Source organism: Oenanthe melanoleuca, chromosome 6, assembly GCF_029582105.1.
Source record: "Oenanthe melanoleuca isolate GR-GAL-2019-014 chromosome 6, OMel1.0, whole genome shotgun sequence".
In the NCBI taxonomy this organism is placed as follows: Eukaryota; Metazoa; Chordata; class Aves; order Passeriformes; family Muscicapidae; genus Oenanthe; species Oenanthe melanoleuca.
Window position 1 is genome coordinate 17830671 of NC_079340.1, and position 19129 is coordinate 17849799.

The 19129-nt window shown below is 41.3% G+C and overlaps 2 protein-coding genes across 2 annotated transcripts in view; one reads left to right on the forward strand and one right to left on the reverse strand.

Moving 5' to 3' along the window:
• Positions 1–1282: 1282 nt before the first annotated feature.
• On the reverse strand, positions 1283–17705 carry TMEM273 (transmembrane protein 273). Its single transcript, XM_056495200.1, has 6 exons — positions 17578–17705; positions 13041–13091; positions 12710–12820; positions 12174–12198; positions 4193–4219; positions 1283–3425 (listed from the first exon to the last, which is right to left on the reverse strand). Exons 1-6 carry the CDS (start codon positions 17657–17659, stop codon positions 3422–3424), a joined length of 300 nt encoding a protein of 99 aa, XP_056351175.1. The 5' UTR covers positions 17660–17705; the 3' UTR covers positions 1283–3421.
• C6H10orf71 (chromosome 6 C10orf71 homolog) overlaps positions 15213–19129 on the forward strand; it is a 47564-nt gene continuing 43647 nt past the window's right edge. The window contains exon 1 of the mRNA XM_056495199.1: positions 15213–15325. The gene's annotated coding sequence lies outside the window, so the exon portion shown is untranslated. The remainder of the gene's footprint in view (positions 15326–19129) is intronic.

Consider the following 19129-nt stretch of genomic DNA (forward strand, 5'->3'; position numbering starts at 1 on the left):
AAATGTTTTGACTATTGACATTTGCCATTCTTTCTGTTTGGGAGGAGCTGAAACAGACTCTTCTCTTTTTCATACTATCAGAGTGGATTTGTATCACTGGGGTCTGATTTCCAGGACTCCACCCACAGGCACATTTTTATTACCCATGCAGCTGTACTGAGTCCAGTGGGTTTTTGCCTGATTTATTATGTGAATAAGGGCCACACCAAGCTGTGTGACTCCTGCAGCTAGTTTTGATCTGCACTGATGCAGCTGACAGAAGGAATTGACTGGAATGATCTCACTGTTGCTGTGGCACTTGCATTGTAATTAAAGGCAATGCTGTGTCGTTATGTCTTTAGAAATGCATGCTGTGCCTGCACCTCTTAGCTCACTTCTTGTGCCCACAACTGACTGCTCTTCTGAATAACTCTATTCACAGCATCATTTCGTTGCTGGGCATCTGCTATGAAGGGATGAGGTCCAGCATGACATGCTGGGGCATGTGTCCAAACCCGAAGAGCTTCCCACTGTTCCCCATTCAGGGGAATGCCCATGAGCTCAGGGAGAGTGTGGGGTGCTTGGCATGGACAGGCACAACCTGTGCTGGACAGCAAACAGGAGAGTGCACAGCTTCCAGCCTCTTGTGCTGGATGTGAACTGCCTGGGCCGAATCATTGAGCAAAAATTCATGGAGCAACAGTGTCTTTTTTTCAGTCTTTTGACTGAATGCCTCCCAGATGTTCCTCTTTCATCTAGTTTTCCTTCACTGATTATTTCCAAGCACTGCTGTGCAGCTTGGCCTGAATTTAGGAGCTGCTAATGCTCCAAGTGGTGCTGGGAAAGCTGGTTGTAGGAATGGGCAAAACAGCAACTCCCTGAGGTGGCAAAAGACTGCAGCCCTGTGTAAGTGTGCCCAAAGCTCTCAGTGGCAGCAGAAGCAGTAGCTCTGAGGGTCTCTTGTGCCCAGCTGTGTTCTCTCAGTATTGCTCATCCTTCTCCCATTCCCAGGCAGCCAAGGCACCCATCAAAAGGTTTTGAGAAATCATAATCTGTTCACCACCCCAGCACATTTGCCTGATCAAGATTACCAGCCTTAATTCTCCAGGCCTTTCTCCTCTACTGCTTGTAACTTAGCATTTCTTGTTTATTTTCATCTTTATTTCCCATAGTGTACAGGAATGATGTGTACTGAAACATTTGTTCACACAAATAAGGGAAGGTGATAGCTTTCCTCCCTGACCACATGCTCTCTCTTCTGTTCCAAGTCTTAATTAAAATGATACTACAGGAAGCAAATCAATTAACAGATACCTTACAAGATGCTTTATTCACTTACTCATGTACACACAATTACTTACAAGTATCACATTACTGCTTTAGTCTATCTGTTAGCAAATGCTGCTAATGAACTGCAGTGTTACTGACATGAGTAACAGACACCTAGGAAACGAGGGAAAGTGTTCCAATATACCATTCTTCTGTCAAAATAAATTTTACACTTTGTTGTTCAATATGTGTGGAAAAATTACTATCCAGTTTCCTTTGCACATTTGACAAATGATGTGCTTTGTGAAAGTCAAAAAACACCCATGTTGAAATCCCTTTAGTTACAGTTACAAGTATAACAGTAGCTTATTCTTTATAAAAACAAAATTCTGATATATCTCCTCTAATGCTCAAACAGCATATTTCCTCAAAGTCCCTGACCCAGCACATCAGCTCTGCCTGATCTGAAAATTGATTAGTGGATAGGAAGCTCTGGTCTCCATGATTTTTCTGAGTGATATTTCTCAATAACACTCAGAATTTTTAGGTTGGACTTCAGTCTTACAATTGCTTTTTTTTTAAAAGTTGGATTAAATCTCTTATATTAGTCGAGAGCTGGAAAGAACTTACTTTATTATGATCTGCCACACTGAGAGCAAAACAGGTATCAAAGTGAACTTTAGGAATGTATGTAAGGTGAGAGATTCAAAAAACCCACATGTCTATAGACATTTGGCTTAAGCTAAAAGGTTATGAATATCCTAATTATTTACAGTTTGTGGTCTTTGGATCCGGACAATGGTAAGTTACAATAAAATAGTGTAAAATCCTGTTTGGAGTCATCCTGTAATGCTACAACATAGAGCTCTGCCTGTGAAATATTGGGATATTACTTAATTAAGTTGGGCATGCCATCTACCTGAGGCCCCCAAGCCTTGAAGTTCTGCTGAGTTTCCTGAGAGAAGCTGTAGGAATAGCAAAGGATGCTGGCCAAAAGTTCCCAAAGCTCCCACTGCTGACATTGGCTGCCCTCTCTTCACAAGGTGAACGAAAAGCCTGGCTTGAAATAAAAAAGTCTTCATGTTTCCTTATACCTTGTGATGACAATATATTATATACAGCATTCTTGAAAGAAGAGGATTAAACAGAATAGCATCTATAGCATTATTTTCTGAACTGAGACCAAAGCCACCAATTCAAAGCTTTGGTAAAAGTTTGGCTTAAATTATTTTAAATTATTTAAACTACTCTAAATGTTCTGAAACAAAATTCTATTTTTCCTTCTCATCACTCCCACTGTAAGGAGCTTGTAATTGGAGCCAGGCAAAGCAATTTTGATGTAATCAAGTCCACCAGAACATATAAGGCTAGAACAAGAATGAAGGTGCTGGGAAGCTGAAATTATTCACAAATTCTGATTGAACTTAGTGCATTGCTTTATACTAAAAAAATAGGGATAGGGAAATTCTGAAAATAACAGACTAGCTCATTTATACAGTGTTGATATGAAGTGTCAACAGAACATGAAAAACATTATTTCATAAAGGAATTTTTAATTTTAAATGACCATCATTAATTTTAAATGGTTGAAATTATCACTACCACCTACAGAAGACATCAGTTCTAGATCTAAAAAGATAAAACTTAAAGTTAATGAAATATTTTATCAGTAACACAAAACATGTATTTCTTGAAATAAATAAGAAGCCTTGTTTTGTTTTGACCTCGAATGATTTTCCAAGTTGCTGAAAACATTATTTACTTATCTTGAAATATTGTTTTGACCATGAATTCTGCTGCTGAATTATATTGCCACCTTTCTGATTACCTGGTATTTAACTAATTTTAGAAAACAGTCATATACTTATCACAGAATAAAGAGGATCTATTTGTGAACAGAGCTCATCTGCTTTATTCTCCTCATACATTTCCTTCTCATAGATGCTGAGGGGGATTGCAGGCCTTTTGGGTGTAGGTGATTGAAGTTAGCTGCACTATAAGCTCTTCCTGTAAACAATCAATCAGCCTTTCAACTAAAGAACAAAGAAAAGCATTGATATTGGTAAGATTCCTGCCAGTGCACAAGAGACCTCTATTGATCCTCAGACCAGGTAACTGTTGATTGCAAAGGAGTTATTGATCTCTTGTACTTTGGTTTCTTACTGCATTGCTGTCATCTGTGAAAAGAAAGAAAAATCACAGCTTAACAATAACTCTCTGGCTTTGGTTTTACCTGGATTATCTCAGGTAAAACATCATTGTAAAAGCTGAGCAGGGAGATACTCAGATAAAAATCACAGGAATTCTAGAAAATTATTAATGGAGATGCTGGAGTTACATTCATGAAGTTCCTTTCACTTAACTTTTCTTTTAATAGATGTTTCTTTATATGTTTGGAGGTATCTTGTTTTCTAAGTGAATTAACAGAACAAATTCATGCTTGTGGCTGTTGTGGTGACTTCCAGTTGTCCTTGTCACTGCCAGGTAGGAATCCACTAGCAAGCCATGGATTTTCAGGTAGCATTCCAGTGCTCCCTGCATTGCAGACACTGGGCTATTGTCATTTGGGCTTCCTAGTATTGTCTTGCCAAAGGGTGGGGAGCAGCTGAGCTCCTGGATCCCTTTTGTGGATGCAGCTTCCCAGGGGTTTATTATTGGTGTGCCTGCTGCTGTGGGGAAGCTGCATGGGGCAGCCAGCTCTGCAAAGTGCCTGTGCCTTGCACTGGGTGTGCAGGTAAAGCACTGGGCAGCTGTGGGACAGCACAGTTAAATTCCCTGCCTCAGCCCGAGCAGAGTGCCCAGCAGCCTGGGCTGTCAGTAGGAGCTCGGGGTAACCCCACAGCCTGTAGTGCTGTGTGACCCTTCCCCTGGTGGATGTGTCTATAACTTTGGGTCTGTCACCACCTCCCTATGCCACCAGCACCCCCCTTCTCCCAGAACATACCTGTTTTGGCTTGACCCCGTGTTTGACCTGCAAAGTGGAGAGAGAGAGCTATTAATTGTGACTTTCAGGGCCATAATCAAAGGTGAGAATTCAAATGAGTAGCACATTGGAGTTGCAGAAATGCAGGAACTTTATCTTTTCTTCACTGCTCTAAATCTTTTATTCAGTTTTGCTCCATCTAGTGTCAGTGCTTGGGAACACGATCTTGTCTTGCAGCCCTCGACTTGTTTATATTGAATCTCACGACTCCACAGGAAAATGAACTTCATCATAGTCCCATTTCTTCAATACTACTCAAGCATTTTCTGGTGTCTTTGCTAAAGAAAGATGTCACAGGAGATTTGGTGGGTGCGGACAATCCTTCACATAATTTGCCTCAGTCTTTTTCCCTTCTCTGAGAGAAATTTTGTCTCTTGTGTCTTTTCAGATGCTCTGCCAAAATTTTCACATGAAACCCACTGCCCTGTGTCTGTAAGATTCTGATTGCCATCTTTCCAGTCTGACCTGGGCATACAGTCTATGGGATACCATATGGTGAGACATAGATAGTCTGGAATCAGAGGCATTTCTTCTGTTCTGCTCCTTTTCCTCCTTTATTTCTTTCTCTGCTTTGGGGCTGGGTGAGTCAGCACAGCTCTGTAAGGCAGCAGTGCCTGCCCTGTCCTGCAGTGCAGACACAGCTGAGTCCCCATTCTGCCTGCTTTGCCCAGCCAGGGAAGGTGTCTGCTGGAATGCAAGGACAAAGCCTCACCTGTTCCTGCCTGCAGACTCTGACCACTGAGGTACCAGGGGCTTGTCTCAGCCCTCCTCTGCCTGCACTGGTCTGGCACTTTGCTGACACAAGGACTTTCTTTTAGTGACGCAGCATTGACATTAACCAAGAGGTAACAGTTATGCAATAATATTTTTCAGCTTGTTCCACTTTGTGGCAGCTCTTTCCCAGAAAGGAGAGGCATCTCAAAAACGGGGACCTGATATAGGCTGTGCTTATGAACTTGTCAAAAATTTCAACACAAAATAACAGACTTTAGCCTGTGAAGTGCTACACAAATTTCTGTCTGGATCTGTAGCCTGTTAAAGAAATACAGTATTTTTCCCACTTGTAGCAACAGATTAGTACAGAGCAGGCCAGTGCAAAGTGATATGAGCTAACTGAGGTGAATCAGCCATGGATTAGGTTCAGGGATGCTCTCCTGCCTGTGTCACAGGAGAAGAAGCTGGCAGGAAACTGCTATGAAGAGCAGTTTCCAAGTGATTGCTTAAGTGATCTAATCCTTAGTAACTCAATTCTCTGCACATAAAAAGAGAAAATAAGAGACTGGTTGGGAGGCCAATGCTCTTCCCCATGTAGCCCAATGCAATCAATTAGTTACCCCAAGACAGTGGCTGTCTTGCTGATGCTCTTAGGCAATCTTCCTGTTGTCAATGCCAGTTCCTGCAAGACAGGGCAGTCCAGCCTTTCCTGGCACCTCAGTTGTAGTATTTTACCACTTCCCTTGTGCTAGACATCCTTGAACAACCTGATAACTCAAAAAATTATTTTTATGTTCTACCACATTGATTTTTGGCAGGGCCAGGTCCCTGAGGCAGTGGCAAAGGATGACTGCCTGAGCAGAACATACAGCTGTGCTGGGAAGGGGGGGAAGTGAAGCAGACCTTTCTCTAGAGATGGGACAACCTTTTCTCCCATGCTTTGCTCTCCTCCAGGGAGTTGTGGAAGCTCCTTCACAAACACTTTTAAAAGTCCATTTCTGCCTACAAGGTTAGTTATTCTTCTTATACCCAGCTTCCACTTCTCCTGTACCAGCACAAGCATTTCCATGTCTATGTGGTAAATAAGACTTGGGAGTGGGCCAGGGCTTGTTTTAATGCACACACAGAAACACACAAAAGCCTAATTACTTTTCAGGCAGGAGTTTTCTGTGTTTTTCCTTTAGAAGACCATACAAATTTTCCATTGATTCTGTGAGCCTCTTCAAAGTGTCTTTAAGCCCCATTTAAATCCATATGGAAAGCCTTTAAGCCCATAAACTTCTGTGAACTGCTGAGAAGTACACCCCAAGCATTGCAACCTAGAGGCAGAAGTCAGCATCACTTTGTGGTACTCATTGATTTTTTTCTGCTTGCTATTTGTTCTCTGGCACCAGGCTGTAAAGTACACATGGAATATGGAGAGTGGATGATTATAAGCAGCAATCAGGAGAAAAACAAACAGCTGATACTTAGTACAGGGTGTTCAAGGCAAGACTCTTGGACAGTGAGAGACAAGGGAACTGAAATAAAATGATGCGATAGACTGTGCACATGATCTTAAAAAAGGATCTGTAAATATTCTTATTTTCTGAGATGTCATTCAAAAAAGCTCCTAGGATCTTAAATCAGTGATTCCTTTTTCCTAAGTTTAGTATGAACTTGTGTGCAGAAATTAAATGTGATACACAAAAACCTGTGAGTTGAAATATGCAGGGGCTTTAATTCGATGCTGTTCTTGTCTGACTAACACCTGTGGCACTCTTGAGTCTCCTGCATCAAGAGGCCTTGGTTTGTGATGGTTTTAAGCTGTCCTTTAGCTATCATAGCAGCTTTCATTCCTAGCTAATCCCATGTTGTCACTCCTCTGACAAGCCCTAGGCAACACAAAGCTACTCAGTTTGTTTGGCAGAGCGGTGCTGCCAGGGAGCAGGAGGCTCTTTGCTCTGTGGCATCTAATATTTGGGTTACCCTGGGTGCCTGTTGACAGGAGTGAAGAGGGTACTCTTCCAGAAACACTTCTCTTTTTTCGTATCCAGACTTGCAGCAGCTCTAGGGAAGGGTAGAATTACTCGTTTAGTGCTGGAATCATTTGCACCAGCAAGTTTGCCAGCAGCGACCACGATGGCTGTGGAAGGAATTGCCTCTGACAGGTGTCTGAATATTACCAGGAAAACATTCTCCTGACTCAGCAGGTTTGGCACCAACCCTTACAATCAAATTATTTAGAGCTATGCAAGACTAGCCTCAAACAGTTGTGCAGAGGGGTAGGAAAGAGTAAGGATTCTTCCCTGTTTGGCAGCTGTGAAAAGGTCAATGACAAAGGCAGTCCCCATATCCAAGAGGAGAACAGGTGCCCTGGGCCAGGTGCCCTCCCAGGGAATGTGGAGAGTGGCCAGAGAGGAGCAAAAAATAGCCAGAAGTGTGGCTCTGCCCATCAGGCTGGTAGCTGGCCTCAGTGAGGTATGCTGTATCCTGGAAACAGGTTTAATGAATTAATATCACCCTAGCAGTTTGTGCCATATGTATGTGTGTAGTGTATATATATATATATATAAGACTGTCTTTCAGGGGCTGTGTGTGTCTGCATTCCCTCAATCCAGGAATGGTGCAAAGGGAGCTGAGAGCCTACAGAGTGTTTTTTTCCTGCTTCTTAAAGCCTGCTGTCCCCAGCATAGTGCAAAGCTTAATGTCCTTGATTTTGAAGTGTGTGATAAAAAGATTAATTTTATTTTATGGAAAGGGTAACCTGAGCCAGTGACTTGTCCAAGGTTGTTCAGAAGAACAAGTTCATCTAGAGAGGGCAGTGACAGAAGTAGGAAGGAAAACCAGTTTATTACTCTAGTCACTGGTGACTATTGCCTCAACACAGAATGGGTATTGGCATTTTGTTTATGCAAATGTATATGTACAAGGAGTTGAGACAGCCATTTCTGCTGAGATTATCTGCCCATTTTTTAACATTTGCACACACATGGAGTTGTTTAGATCATCTCTACTCGTACTTAAATTTATTTGCAGTGGCATGCATTATTATTGCATTAGTGAAGCTTTAAATACTTTCCATTAAGCTCAGTTCCCAGGATGCATGCTGAGCAAGCCTAAAGCAGTGAGTACAGCCTTCAGCCTGTCAACCACCCACCAATCCCTACAGTGCTGAGTGAGGAACTGGGCTGTTCTGCTGTATCAACAGGGCCAGACCCATCTTGTGCAGGTGGTATCTGCTCAGTCAAGTGCAAATGCACTTCTGCCTAACAGGAATGGAGCCCTCCAAGTTTGTCTTCCATTCTCAGAACAGTTCTTCACTACTGGTTTTAGGCCAAGGTGGCAATGTGAAAAGAGGTTCTGTAGTAAAAACAGACCTCACAGAACTAATTTGTGACTGATTTTGCAACGCTTATTTGGATCATTGAAGAGGCTAAGTGTTGTTGCTCACTCTGTTTTTCCTTATATGTAAACCACAACTTCTAAAAACTTTATTGATGTGATGTTTGAATTGTATGTAGAATATCCTATGTCAGAATGAAAGACCTTGTGAAGATCTGCTTGGGAAACCAAGAATGTCATGTGAAAGAACAGCTTAGGGCATCACTGAGGGATATTAAAGGAATCCATCCACACAGAGGTATCAAAGATTCTGCTGAATCTACATCACTGGTCTGCTACAGATCCAAGATGAAACTGACTGCAGAGTATAAAAGGACGGAAAAGAAAAAATAGGCTTGTTTTAGGAGAGCAAAGATAGGTGAAGGCAACTTGCTGGCAGGCTATGGGCTGAACTTACAGTGTTACCTGTGAATAGCTGGCAGAGTATTGAGGAGCTGCAGTGCATTTCATTCCCAGCATCCTGGGAAACCTGTGCTCTCCATGTTGACCCTTTTCCCTTGTGCACCACTCTTCCAGTGACACTCTCAAACAAGGCCAAAGTCTCTTTTATTTTCAATTTGTATTTACTTATGGATTTTGGTTTATAAATTTTGGGACCATTTTCCAAAGGACTCCCACATGTGGCTTTCTCTAGTACCCACTCTAGCATCAAAACAGGATCTCCAGTTAAGTTTATTTGTAAGCTCAGATTCCAGTGACTAGACAGTGTCTCTCATTTGCAGGTGATGGGACTCATGTCTATGTTTTTTGATTCCTGCTTTTTAAATGATGCATTCTGCAATTCACAGTGGTATAGATCAAGCTGGACTACTTGGATCAGTAAGAACTCATCTCCAAAACAAGATATTTGTCTTTCTGTCTTACTTTAAACCTGTTTGAAGGATACAATATTTTTACATCAGAACCTGTTCACTGTCCCTGCCTGTCAGGCTACAGACCTGAACATGACAAATTGCTAGGAAAAAGATTCTTGGTTCAGATGTTTAGGCTTCCACAGTTCTGACAGTTGGAAGAAACTGCAGCTCAACATTGAAACCTGCATACGATTTCCCAAACCTAGTCTTTTCCATGCCATCCATCTGTGATGTTTATATTTTCAAAGTGGATGATTTCATCTCCTATGCAATGTGTGAGATTGTTTTTAGAGATTTTTAGAACATATTAGAGGCTTTCAAGGTGCTGTTACATTCCAAGACCTCTTCCATTCATGTAAAGAATGCTACAATTCTTAAAAATATCCTATGTTTCTCAAGCACAGTCTAGCAAAGGACAGGGAAGTCGGTCCCTTGGAAGTCAGGAAGGAAAAATATAAAAGAATATTTAGAGGAGGCTTTGGGTAGGAAAAGAAAATCTCAGATACACTTGGCAAGCAACTCCCAAGCTCCTCCTCTCTTCTATAAAACATCAGAATAACTTGTGTATTGCATTCAAAACCTGATTTTCTACTGAATCATTTACATGGAGTCCTATAGAACTCAGTGAGTGGCATAGGGAGTTTTGTGTGTGCTATTTCCCAGGTTCATTTGCAGCAGGTTTAAAATATGTACCTTTTCCTTTTTAGCAAATGTTCTCTGTCCCTCCACCCTTCTCCCTGTCTCTGTATGTCTCTTTCTTTGCTCCTGTCAAGATAAATCTGGCTGACATACATTGTAGTTAACTCAAAATATTGCCAGCATTAAATGTGCCCAGACATTTTTATGAATACATTAAACTTGCATGAAATTTTTAGGCATTATAATTTACCAAGCTTACACCAAGATGGCATTTGATACTGACATGAGCTATTAATTAAAAAAGAGGACGTTAAATAATTGTCAGTTGACATATAAATTGCTGTTTTGTTGGCTGACAGAATCTTGCCTCAAGCCTTTTTCTTCTCAAGTATTAGTAAATATCCCATTGAGTTTAAGGACAACCCGTTGTGAATTGATTGTTTAAATCTCAATGTTATGTACCTGACTAAATAAAGCAGTAAATTCTGTTAATTATTTCACAACGAGCTGTCAGTGTCATGTGGGTATCAAAACACTTGTGTTATCAAGGGGATGCACCCGAATACTTCCTGATTTTAGTGAAAACCTGTTCTTGGAAGGGGTCAGTCAGGTTCAGTACCAGCTAATTGGGGTTCTGACACACAGGATGATTATCTTCATCAAGATCTTCAGCTGGTACAAGGCAGAGCAGCTCCACTGGCTGTGAAAGTACAGTGCTGGGTGTTGCCCACTGGGAGTATTTCCCAGCTAGGGAAATGTTGAGTGGCTGGTGGCATTTGTTACAAAATTTAAAACAAAATTTGGCTGAAGGTGAATTTGGTTGAGTGTTCTATCAGTTGGATTAAGTTTTTTTTTTTTCCGAATCCTAAAGGGATGGTGTCTCCTAACACTGAAGGTTTCAGGTTGCTTTTTCCTGAGGGATTCAGGATGGCTATATGGTTGGTTGGAATAAATCAGGTGACTTCAGGTAGTAGACTTCACTTTATCAGAGGGTTTTCTAGGATTAGCCACTGGTCTAAAAATTCCATGAATCAGAATTCCCTAGGGAACTGAAGCAAGTAGGTAAGTCAACTTAGATGTAATTATCCTATGTCTCTCTGATGACCTGAATAAATCATACTAAGGATTAGTTTATTAGGGGTATTTTTAAATGTTTCTATGGCTCTGGTAGTTTTTTTACTGCCAGAGGTTTTCTCAAAAGTAGCAGAAGGCTATACTGTTTCCACAGAATATTACCAGCATTACAGAATGCCTTAGTGACCTACCAGAGTGACCCACCAATACACAGATGCCCTAAAGTGAATGAGAACAAAGATTTGCTAGTAAACTGCTGACTACCACAGCAGAATGGAAAAGTACTCTGATTAAAAAGTCACAGCGGATTTCTAGGTTTTTTTCTACTTAGCCATAAAAGTGTGTTCTTTAACATAAATAGTTTTGCCCCAAAATACTGTGGAATTAGAGTTTCTCTCACTGGTCAGTGTCAGTGGCTCTAAGGCAAAATGTTTGTGTATTGTGTCACACTTCCAGCCTTAAGACCAGAATTTTGTCATGAAACTGGTAATTTGACTTTTAGCAAATGTCTGCAGACTGGGATAAGGAAACATCAAAGAGGTCAATGTAAGGTCACCACTAAAGGTGTTAAATTTTGCTGCCACCACAAAGTCAGTCACTTCCCCTAGAAAGATCAGAGGATGATGTAATAAATGTTCAGACTGTCTCTGAAGGAAAATATGACACATAATAAACAGCAAAGAGAGCTAGAGAAGTCCAGTGTGGAACAGTTCATACATCATCCTGTCTGCATTGTGCCAGGCAGTAAATCTACCACTGCCTTCTGTGTTTCTTCTTGTCTTTGTCCCTCTCATCCCTTTATTCTCTTCACTCTGGGCTCTGGCTTTTCTGCTTTGGCTTAGCTCTTTCTCATGACTTTCCCATTCATTGTTCTGTCTATACTGTCCTGAAAGCACCATATAGTTTATCAGGTATTCTATGTTTGTTCTTTATTCTGACCTTATCATAGTCCTAATCCATTTAGATGAAGCCTTTTACCCAGAGTTGCTGTTATTATACATAGTACAAACAAACAAACAAAAAAACGAAGCTTCATCACAAGTATTTGAAGTATTTTCACTTTAGAAAGAATATCAGGTGGGTTCTCTTGTGCATTTCTGAAATGTTAAAATGCTGATAGAAGAAAATTCCTTTTTCCATGCAGATTCACTAGATATCCCAGTCCTCTAGAGTCTTACCATGTGTGTTATGTGCAATCATTCAAACGTGGGGAAGCATCATACATAACAAGAGAGAAATTAAAAGTTGTGCACAACAGAAAACACAATGGCTCTTACCTTCTATCCATTTTGCCATCTGAATCTAAAGTGAGAAGAGGAAAATGTGGTTAGTTGAGAAACAAGGAACAGAGTGGTGACAGGCCTCCACAGAATTTGTGGGGAGGCCACCAGGAGTGCCTAGTTACAGCTGGTAAAGATCCAGCCATCCTTTCTGAGGCAAAACTCTCTGATATGAGTTTGTCATGCAACTTTCCTAAAGCCCTTCTTGATTCTCCCAGCTGAAATATCTCATGCCAATTCACTCAGTGCTGTATCTTAGCTAATACTTTGTCTGGTTTGAGTTTGGTTGTAGCATATCCCCAGGATATCATGAGAAACAACTTTGAGGCTAAAGAGTAGACTTGGTTATAGTGAAATGTGAATCTGCAGTTCTATGCAGTCCAGCAATTCAGACACTTCTAATATAGTTCTTCACAGGAAAACCAGAGCTGTTGTACATACACAATTGCTGACACTGAAGCTCAGATCTGCTGTATCAGAAGATGAGGAGAGCTAGATCTATGGAAAAGGGATCAGAAGTATTTTTTCCTTACCTCCAAAGACACTGTCAATCATTTGGGCTTTGATCATGCAGATTATTACTGCTACAAAACCAATTGCTAGAACTGCTCCCAGAGTAACTCCTATAATAACATATGTGTAATCTGCAAATATTGAAAACAACTCAGTGAATATACATCATTAAATAATAAATACATTATTTGAGTTTAAGAGGTAACAAAGTTTAAATGCATTCCTAAAAAAATGCTGAGCCAGAGTAGGTAGCTGAGAAGATCCTGAGTCTTAGGTCTTCTAAGGACATTCAGTTTTGTTATTTGGCCTCTAACTTCCTCTGTGGAAGTGAAAATCCCACCATGAACTCACCTATTTCGTCCTCTGGGTTTCCAGAAGCATGTACCTTTGCTCTCCAAAAATCTGGAATGGAAATATTTTAGCCTGTTAGGACATAGAGCAGAATGCCATTTCTGGCTTTTTTATGGTTGATTCTAATAAACCTTAAGCTAGCATCTGAGGCTTCCTGCAGTAGTGAAATGTTGTCAGTCAAGTTAATGAGGGCATCCTAGAAATGTGGTCACACTGTGCTAGTTTTTGACCAGAAGAGAAACTACAATTCCAAAATTTCATGTTGCCTTAGCATGTTTCCATTCCATGGTTTTGTCACTGCAAGCCAGAGAGCTCTATACAAGAGAAGCTGCTATAAATCAAGGAAAAGATTACAGATGCACTAAGGCTAATAAAACACACTAATAAGTGAGGATATGGCATAGCCCAACACCCCTTTCAAGAAAACATGAATCCAAATCCTGCTGTAGTTCCAGTTTTCAGATTTATTGCTGGCAGAGAAGAGTCTTTTCCTCTTGGAAGCAAATTTTGTGGGCTGGAAGCAAACCTTTCCAGAGAATTCTACACCAAGTTCCCTGTTCATGAAAAGGACACCTCCTGGCCCTCCCCTTCTCCATAAATCCACTGAGCCATGGTGCCTGATGCTCAGAGTGTGCAGGCCCTCAGAATGGAGTGGCTTTGAAAACAAACTATTAATTCCCACATACTTTACGAAGAAAACAGAATCAACATTTTTAAAAAACAAGAAAAAAAGGAGAGGTCATGTTTTGTTTGATGTTGCTCGGTTATTATAGGAAATTGTTAAAAATGTTTTTTTCAGTGCAAGGATATTTCCACCACAGCCTTTTCAATGAATGCTAGAAACATGACTGCTTTTCAACTTGAAACATAGTCCTTACATTCCAAAACAAGACATTTTGCTATCTTTACATAAATAATCCTGAGTCTGCTTTTCAGACTGCTAAAACTCTTGAGCTGAGTGTGGGACCTGGGGCTTCCAGGATTATGTCAAAAAAATCTGATATATTGGGTGGCTTACAACAGGTTTGTTTTTATTTCCGAGTCTTAATCACATTTCTATGCCCAAATTTTAATAAATTACAAATGAAGCTTCAAAAATCTGGAGAAGAGCTTAAAAAAAATCTTGAGTTTTAAAGCAAAATATATTTTGAGAACTATAATTCAGAGCTGAAAGTCCATTTTGTTGCCAAACTTTTCTTCATAATGAAAATATCTGGAAACTTATTTTCTCACCAAAACCTCCATGACACTCAAAAGAGGATTTGTAAGGGGTAGATAATCTGTGCTTATATGCCTATACTAAATGACCAAAATCAAAGTTATAAAGATAAGAAAATTTAAAGAGAACAAAAAGCTCTAAGGCTACACAGTGGACACAAAAAGCATAGCTTCTGTTTTTCCATATTAAAACCCAATCTCTTTGCTCTCGCCTGTGATTTTATTTCATTATAAATTTAAAAAAAACACCTTTCTTCCATCCCCTTAATTATTCTTTGTGCTCATATGAAGAATGTTTTAAATTCAAGCATAATAAAAGTGATATTGTATTACTTTTATTATCCTAATGATCATAATACATAGACCATAATGTATGCTTTCTAATGGAATTAAACCAGTGACAGATTATGTGTTTTATGGCAGAAATAATATTTTACATGGAATATTTTATGTAGGTCAGTTTAACATATTGAGATTAAATCATTAGTTTCTTTTTTAAAAGGGAGGGAAATTCCTGAAAACCCACAAGACTAAAGAAAATATTTTTAATTCATACTTTCAATATGCTTTTAATTAAGGTTTAATATCATTTACTGGATGCTGCTTAAATACTGTTTGCTTTTGAAGAGAATGTTAGGTGGATTCTATTTGTTTCAGTTTTTCCTTGAGTGGAAATAGGTGGATTAACTAGTTAAAATGCACATATTTTTCTGTTTGATCTTGATCTTATCTGCAATTTAGATCCTTCGGGGATGTACAAAAAGCTCCTATTTGGGAGGGTTAGAAATGATGCCTTAAACTCTGCAGTGTTTTAGTCCCAGTGCTGTATTTCTGACTCTGTAGAGAGTTTAGACTAACACATTTTGAATAAACCCTCTGGACCTGCAGAGTACGTGCTCCTGTACGGATGAATTTGACACCGGCTCTTGGGTGGCTGGTGGATCGTTTTTCAGGGGCTCGCAGGCGGTGCCGCGCTCTGCGCCCGGCGTGTGCCCGGCGGGGATGTGATGCAGGGATGGGGATCCGGAGCGCGGGTACCAGCAGCGGGGGAAGCGCGGAGCGTCCCGGTGAGTGCGCACACGAGGCTGCAGCTGGGGCAGCGCAGGCAGGAGCGGAGCATCAGTGCTGGAGCCCCCGGGGGAAGGAAGCTCTCGCTGCCGGCTGCAGGCACAGCCCTGTCTGCCCCTGTGGTTACCTTCTGCCTCCGGGTGCTTTCTGTAAAGAGCTGAGCAGATAATAGCTGCTAAAAAGTTGCTTATTGCAAAGGCACATCAGTCTCGAAAAGCAAAGAGATATTAAAGCCTATGCTAAAGTTGTAGAGTCCTAAATAGAAGCAGAAGCTGCTCCCGAAAGTCCCGGCCGGGCAGCTCCGCCTTCTTAGGGCAACGGTGATGGTGGCAAGAGAGCAGGAACAAAAGGAAAAGGCAAAAAGCAAATCTCTCCCCAGTGCATGGATTCTTATATACAAGTTACCCAACGAGCTAAAGACAGGAACTCGAACCATTTCTTCTTAACCTATTAGATTCTAGTTTCTTAGCACGCCAGGTTACGTATAAACTACGCGTGTGTTTTATCTTGTTCCATCTAAAAAATGCAAGCAGTATTCTTACTATAGTTTTACTACGTCTGAAACTATGCTCTTGGAGCCTCCACTAGATACACTAGTATGTGGGACTCTGTTTTTCAACCTTCAATAGACCTGGTATCTGAGACCTTTATTCTCCAAAGCACTTAAAACTTGTCCTTACTTACTTACTTACTTCCTTGCTTATTCTGAAACTTAAACTTACACCTCTACTTTATGTGTGAGTGGCTTAACATACTTCAACCCATCCAAAGGTTTTAATTCAATCCCTGCACTCTGATTTCTCTCTGAATTGACTTACAGACTCCAACAGTTACCCACTGCAAGGTAGAGCCACTAAGCCAGCGATGGAGCCCAGATAAACTCGCTGGGCTGGGAGCACTAGTCTGTGATCTTGGTGTAACTCTGGGCAGGCTTAGCCCTGCCCAGACCTGCTGCACACACAGCTGAGCCAGGCAGAGAGCAGGTTCTGTGTCACAGTGTGGTTTGTGCCTGTGCTCTCTGCAACACAGTCTGCTCACACTGTGCCATTCCCACAGGTCAGCTCAGCCAGGAAAATGGTGCAGATACAATTTGGACATAAAATCAGGGAGCAGGAAGAGCTCCATTTCCCCGCCGGATTAGGTGTTGTAACCCATTCCCAGCCAGAACCTGCAGTGCTAAACAGCAATGTGTGCCTTGTCTTTTGAAGAGCACAGAACTTCCCTTAGTCCCTTTGCTTGTTACCTCCTTCTTCCGTGTGACTTTTTTTCCCTTCCTCCAAAAATTCATATTTCTCCTCTTTGCAACAGATAGTGGCTGATCCTGTGGCATTGCAGCAGCCAGCGTCATTTATAATCGAGGCAGCAAATAGGAAAGGAAGCATAAATATGGGGACCCCAGAGGCAGGGTGGAGCACTGCTGCAGATGTGTGGACAGCTGTGCAGGTGAGGCAGGAGCAGATACCCAGTGGAAGCAAGCTGGAATAGCTGCTCTGCATGGCTCAGGTGGGGCAAACTGCCCCTGTGGGACTCCCCAAGTGTAGATGGTGATTTTCTGTGAATGTCTGCATGAAGCAGGGTAGTATGGGAGGAGCTCACTAGATAAAAGCTGAGGTTTTGCCACCAGAGGGTGGTGCCTGCCCCCTTACAAAGCACAGAGGGACAGCATAGCCCGTGGAAGTGCTGCCAGTCCCCGTTAGACCATGCTGTGCCAGGGTTCATATGACCCTGCTGAGGTTTCCTAGCCATGAGCCCCACTTCTTCCCTGCAGAGTGGAGACGAGTAAGAAGGGAGAGAGGAGGTTGTGAGAAAGCCCCGCTTTGGGCCAGCAGGGAGCATCAGAGGCAGCGTGAGGCAGGACTGTCACAGTCCGGGAGGGGAGAGCCCAAAAGCAGCTTGCAGTCAGCATGCACACAGACCAATTTACCCTCTACTGAACTATTGCTTCCTGTACAGGGAGAAGGGAACAAAGTGCTAAACACAGTGCTCAGCAGGTGTGCATCTCATCTGCAAAACCACAGGAGTTTAACTTCAAGGTGCCTTCTGGATTGTGCACAGCCCTTTGCACCCAGAATAGGAAATGTGAGCTAGAAATCTCAGCAAAATACTCCCCTTGGCTCGACAAATGCTTTTTCCCCAAGAAACAAAGTTTTACACAAGATATATACAGTTAAGCTGGGGAATAAATAAGCCCACTAAGCTAGGAATAAAAGCTCTGAAAAAGAATGGAGAACAAATAAGTTAGATCACTTACACAAGAGAAGAAATGCTGTTGGGGCTGATATCCAGTTTGTTAGTAAGGTCATTATGAAGTTGTGACAACAGAGTGGTTTCATCCAAGTTTTCACTAATTTTGCTCTTCTTCAGTGTCGGGGGAAAAAAAGCTAAAGCAGGTCACATGATTATTGAGAAACTAGTCACATCCTGGGTAGTTACGTTTGTAACACAAGTTCCCTTTTTTGGGTTTGAGTTCAATGTATAAACAAACTTGAAAATGTTTTGTGGAGAAGGTGGACAGCCAACAGTCACAACCTGGTTCAGCCAGTGAATTTGTTTCTGCTGAAATCTTCTAAATCCACCTGAAATCTTCCAAATCATTAAGCAAGTGGATTTTCTGTCTTAGAAGAATTTCCTAAGGCATTCTCTTTCAGTATTGCTAGCATTTTTATGAACTCAAATTGAATGCTATCATAATGTTTTCAGCAGAGCACTTATTTGAATATTTCCTTTTCATAATCAGAGTTTTCAGGAGCAGAGAAGCAGCTCACTCTGGCTGCTAAACCATTGCAAACCAGTTCCCAGATAGTAACTTCTACCTAAGAAAAATGTCCTGATGTCCCTGGCCTATTTAGCTGTGTGAAGCATTGGTACAATTGACTGAGTGTGGCTGGTGTCATAGAAAGTATTTGTCACTGCTTTGACCTGTAGTGTTGGTGCACACACACGTGTGTGTGGTGTGTGTAGCTCCTTTTTGCTCTTTCTCTGCTCCTGGTTCTCTATGGGATCAGAGTTGGAAACACCAAAACCAAGCAAACAAAAATCTCTGCACCAGCTGGATGGGAAAGATTAGGATCCTTGTAAGAAACTTCCAGTGTTTTTGTATGTTATGTTTCATCTGCAAAGATTCCTGAAAATTACTTCCTGTAGAAGTAACAACAGGAATGTCAGCTCTCTTGTTTTGGGGTCTGGTGGTTGGTGCTTTTTTATTTTGGGGTGGTTTTGTTATATTTTGCTTTGGTTGGTTTTTGTCGTTTCTGCTGGTCCAAATCAGCAATCTCAGGTAGTTTCAGTATTTCAGAGATGGAACTAAATATCTGAATATTTGGGTGAAATCTCTGAAACTATTAGCTTTATTTCATTGCTGCTTTTCCATGAATGCTTCGAAGAGCTTGGCTAGGTGGCTGCACACAGCTGACTGTGTAAGCTGCACTGTTCTAGCTCACAGCATACCTCCAGCCAGGAAAAGCACTGACCAGAAAAAGACAGACTTAATAGAATCCTGCTTTGTAATAGCTTTATTCTGATTCTTCACCAAACTGGGAAATGTGCTTTCAAGCACCGTCATCATTATCAGCCTTCCCTCTATTCCTCACCATCCAGCCACTGGGCAGGATATATATGTTTAATTAATTCTGCTTTTACCTTCGACCTGTAAATAGTGGGAGTCATGTCAGATTTATACGTTATATGAATAACAAGGATTTCTCAGGAGACCCTGTCTTGGTGAAAGAGGCTAACTGTAATTTTCAGCTGTGAGTAATTGTATATAATATAATCCTAAATGATTTTTCTTCTGTAATTTCATT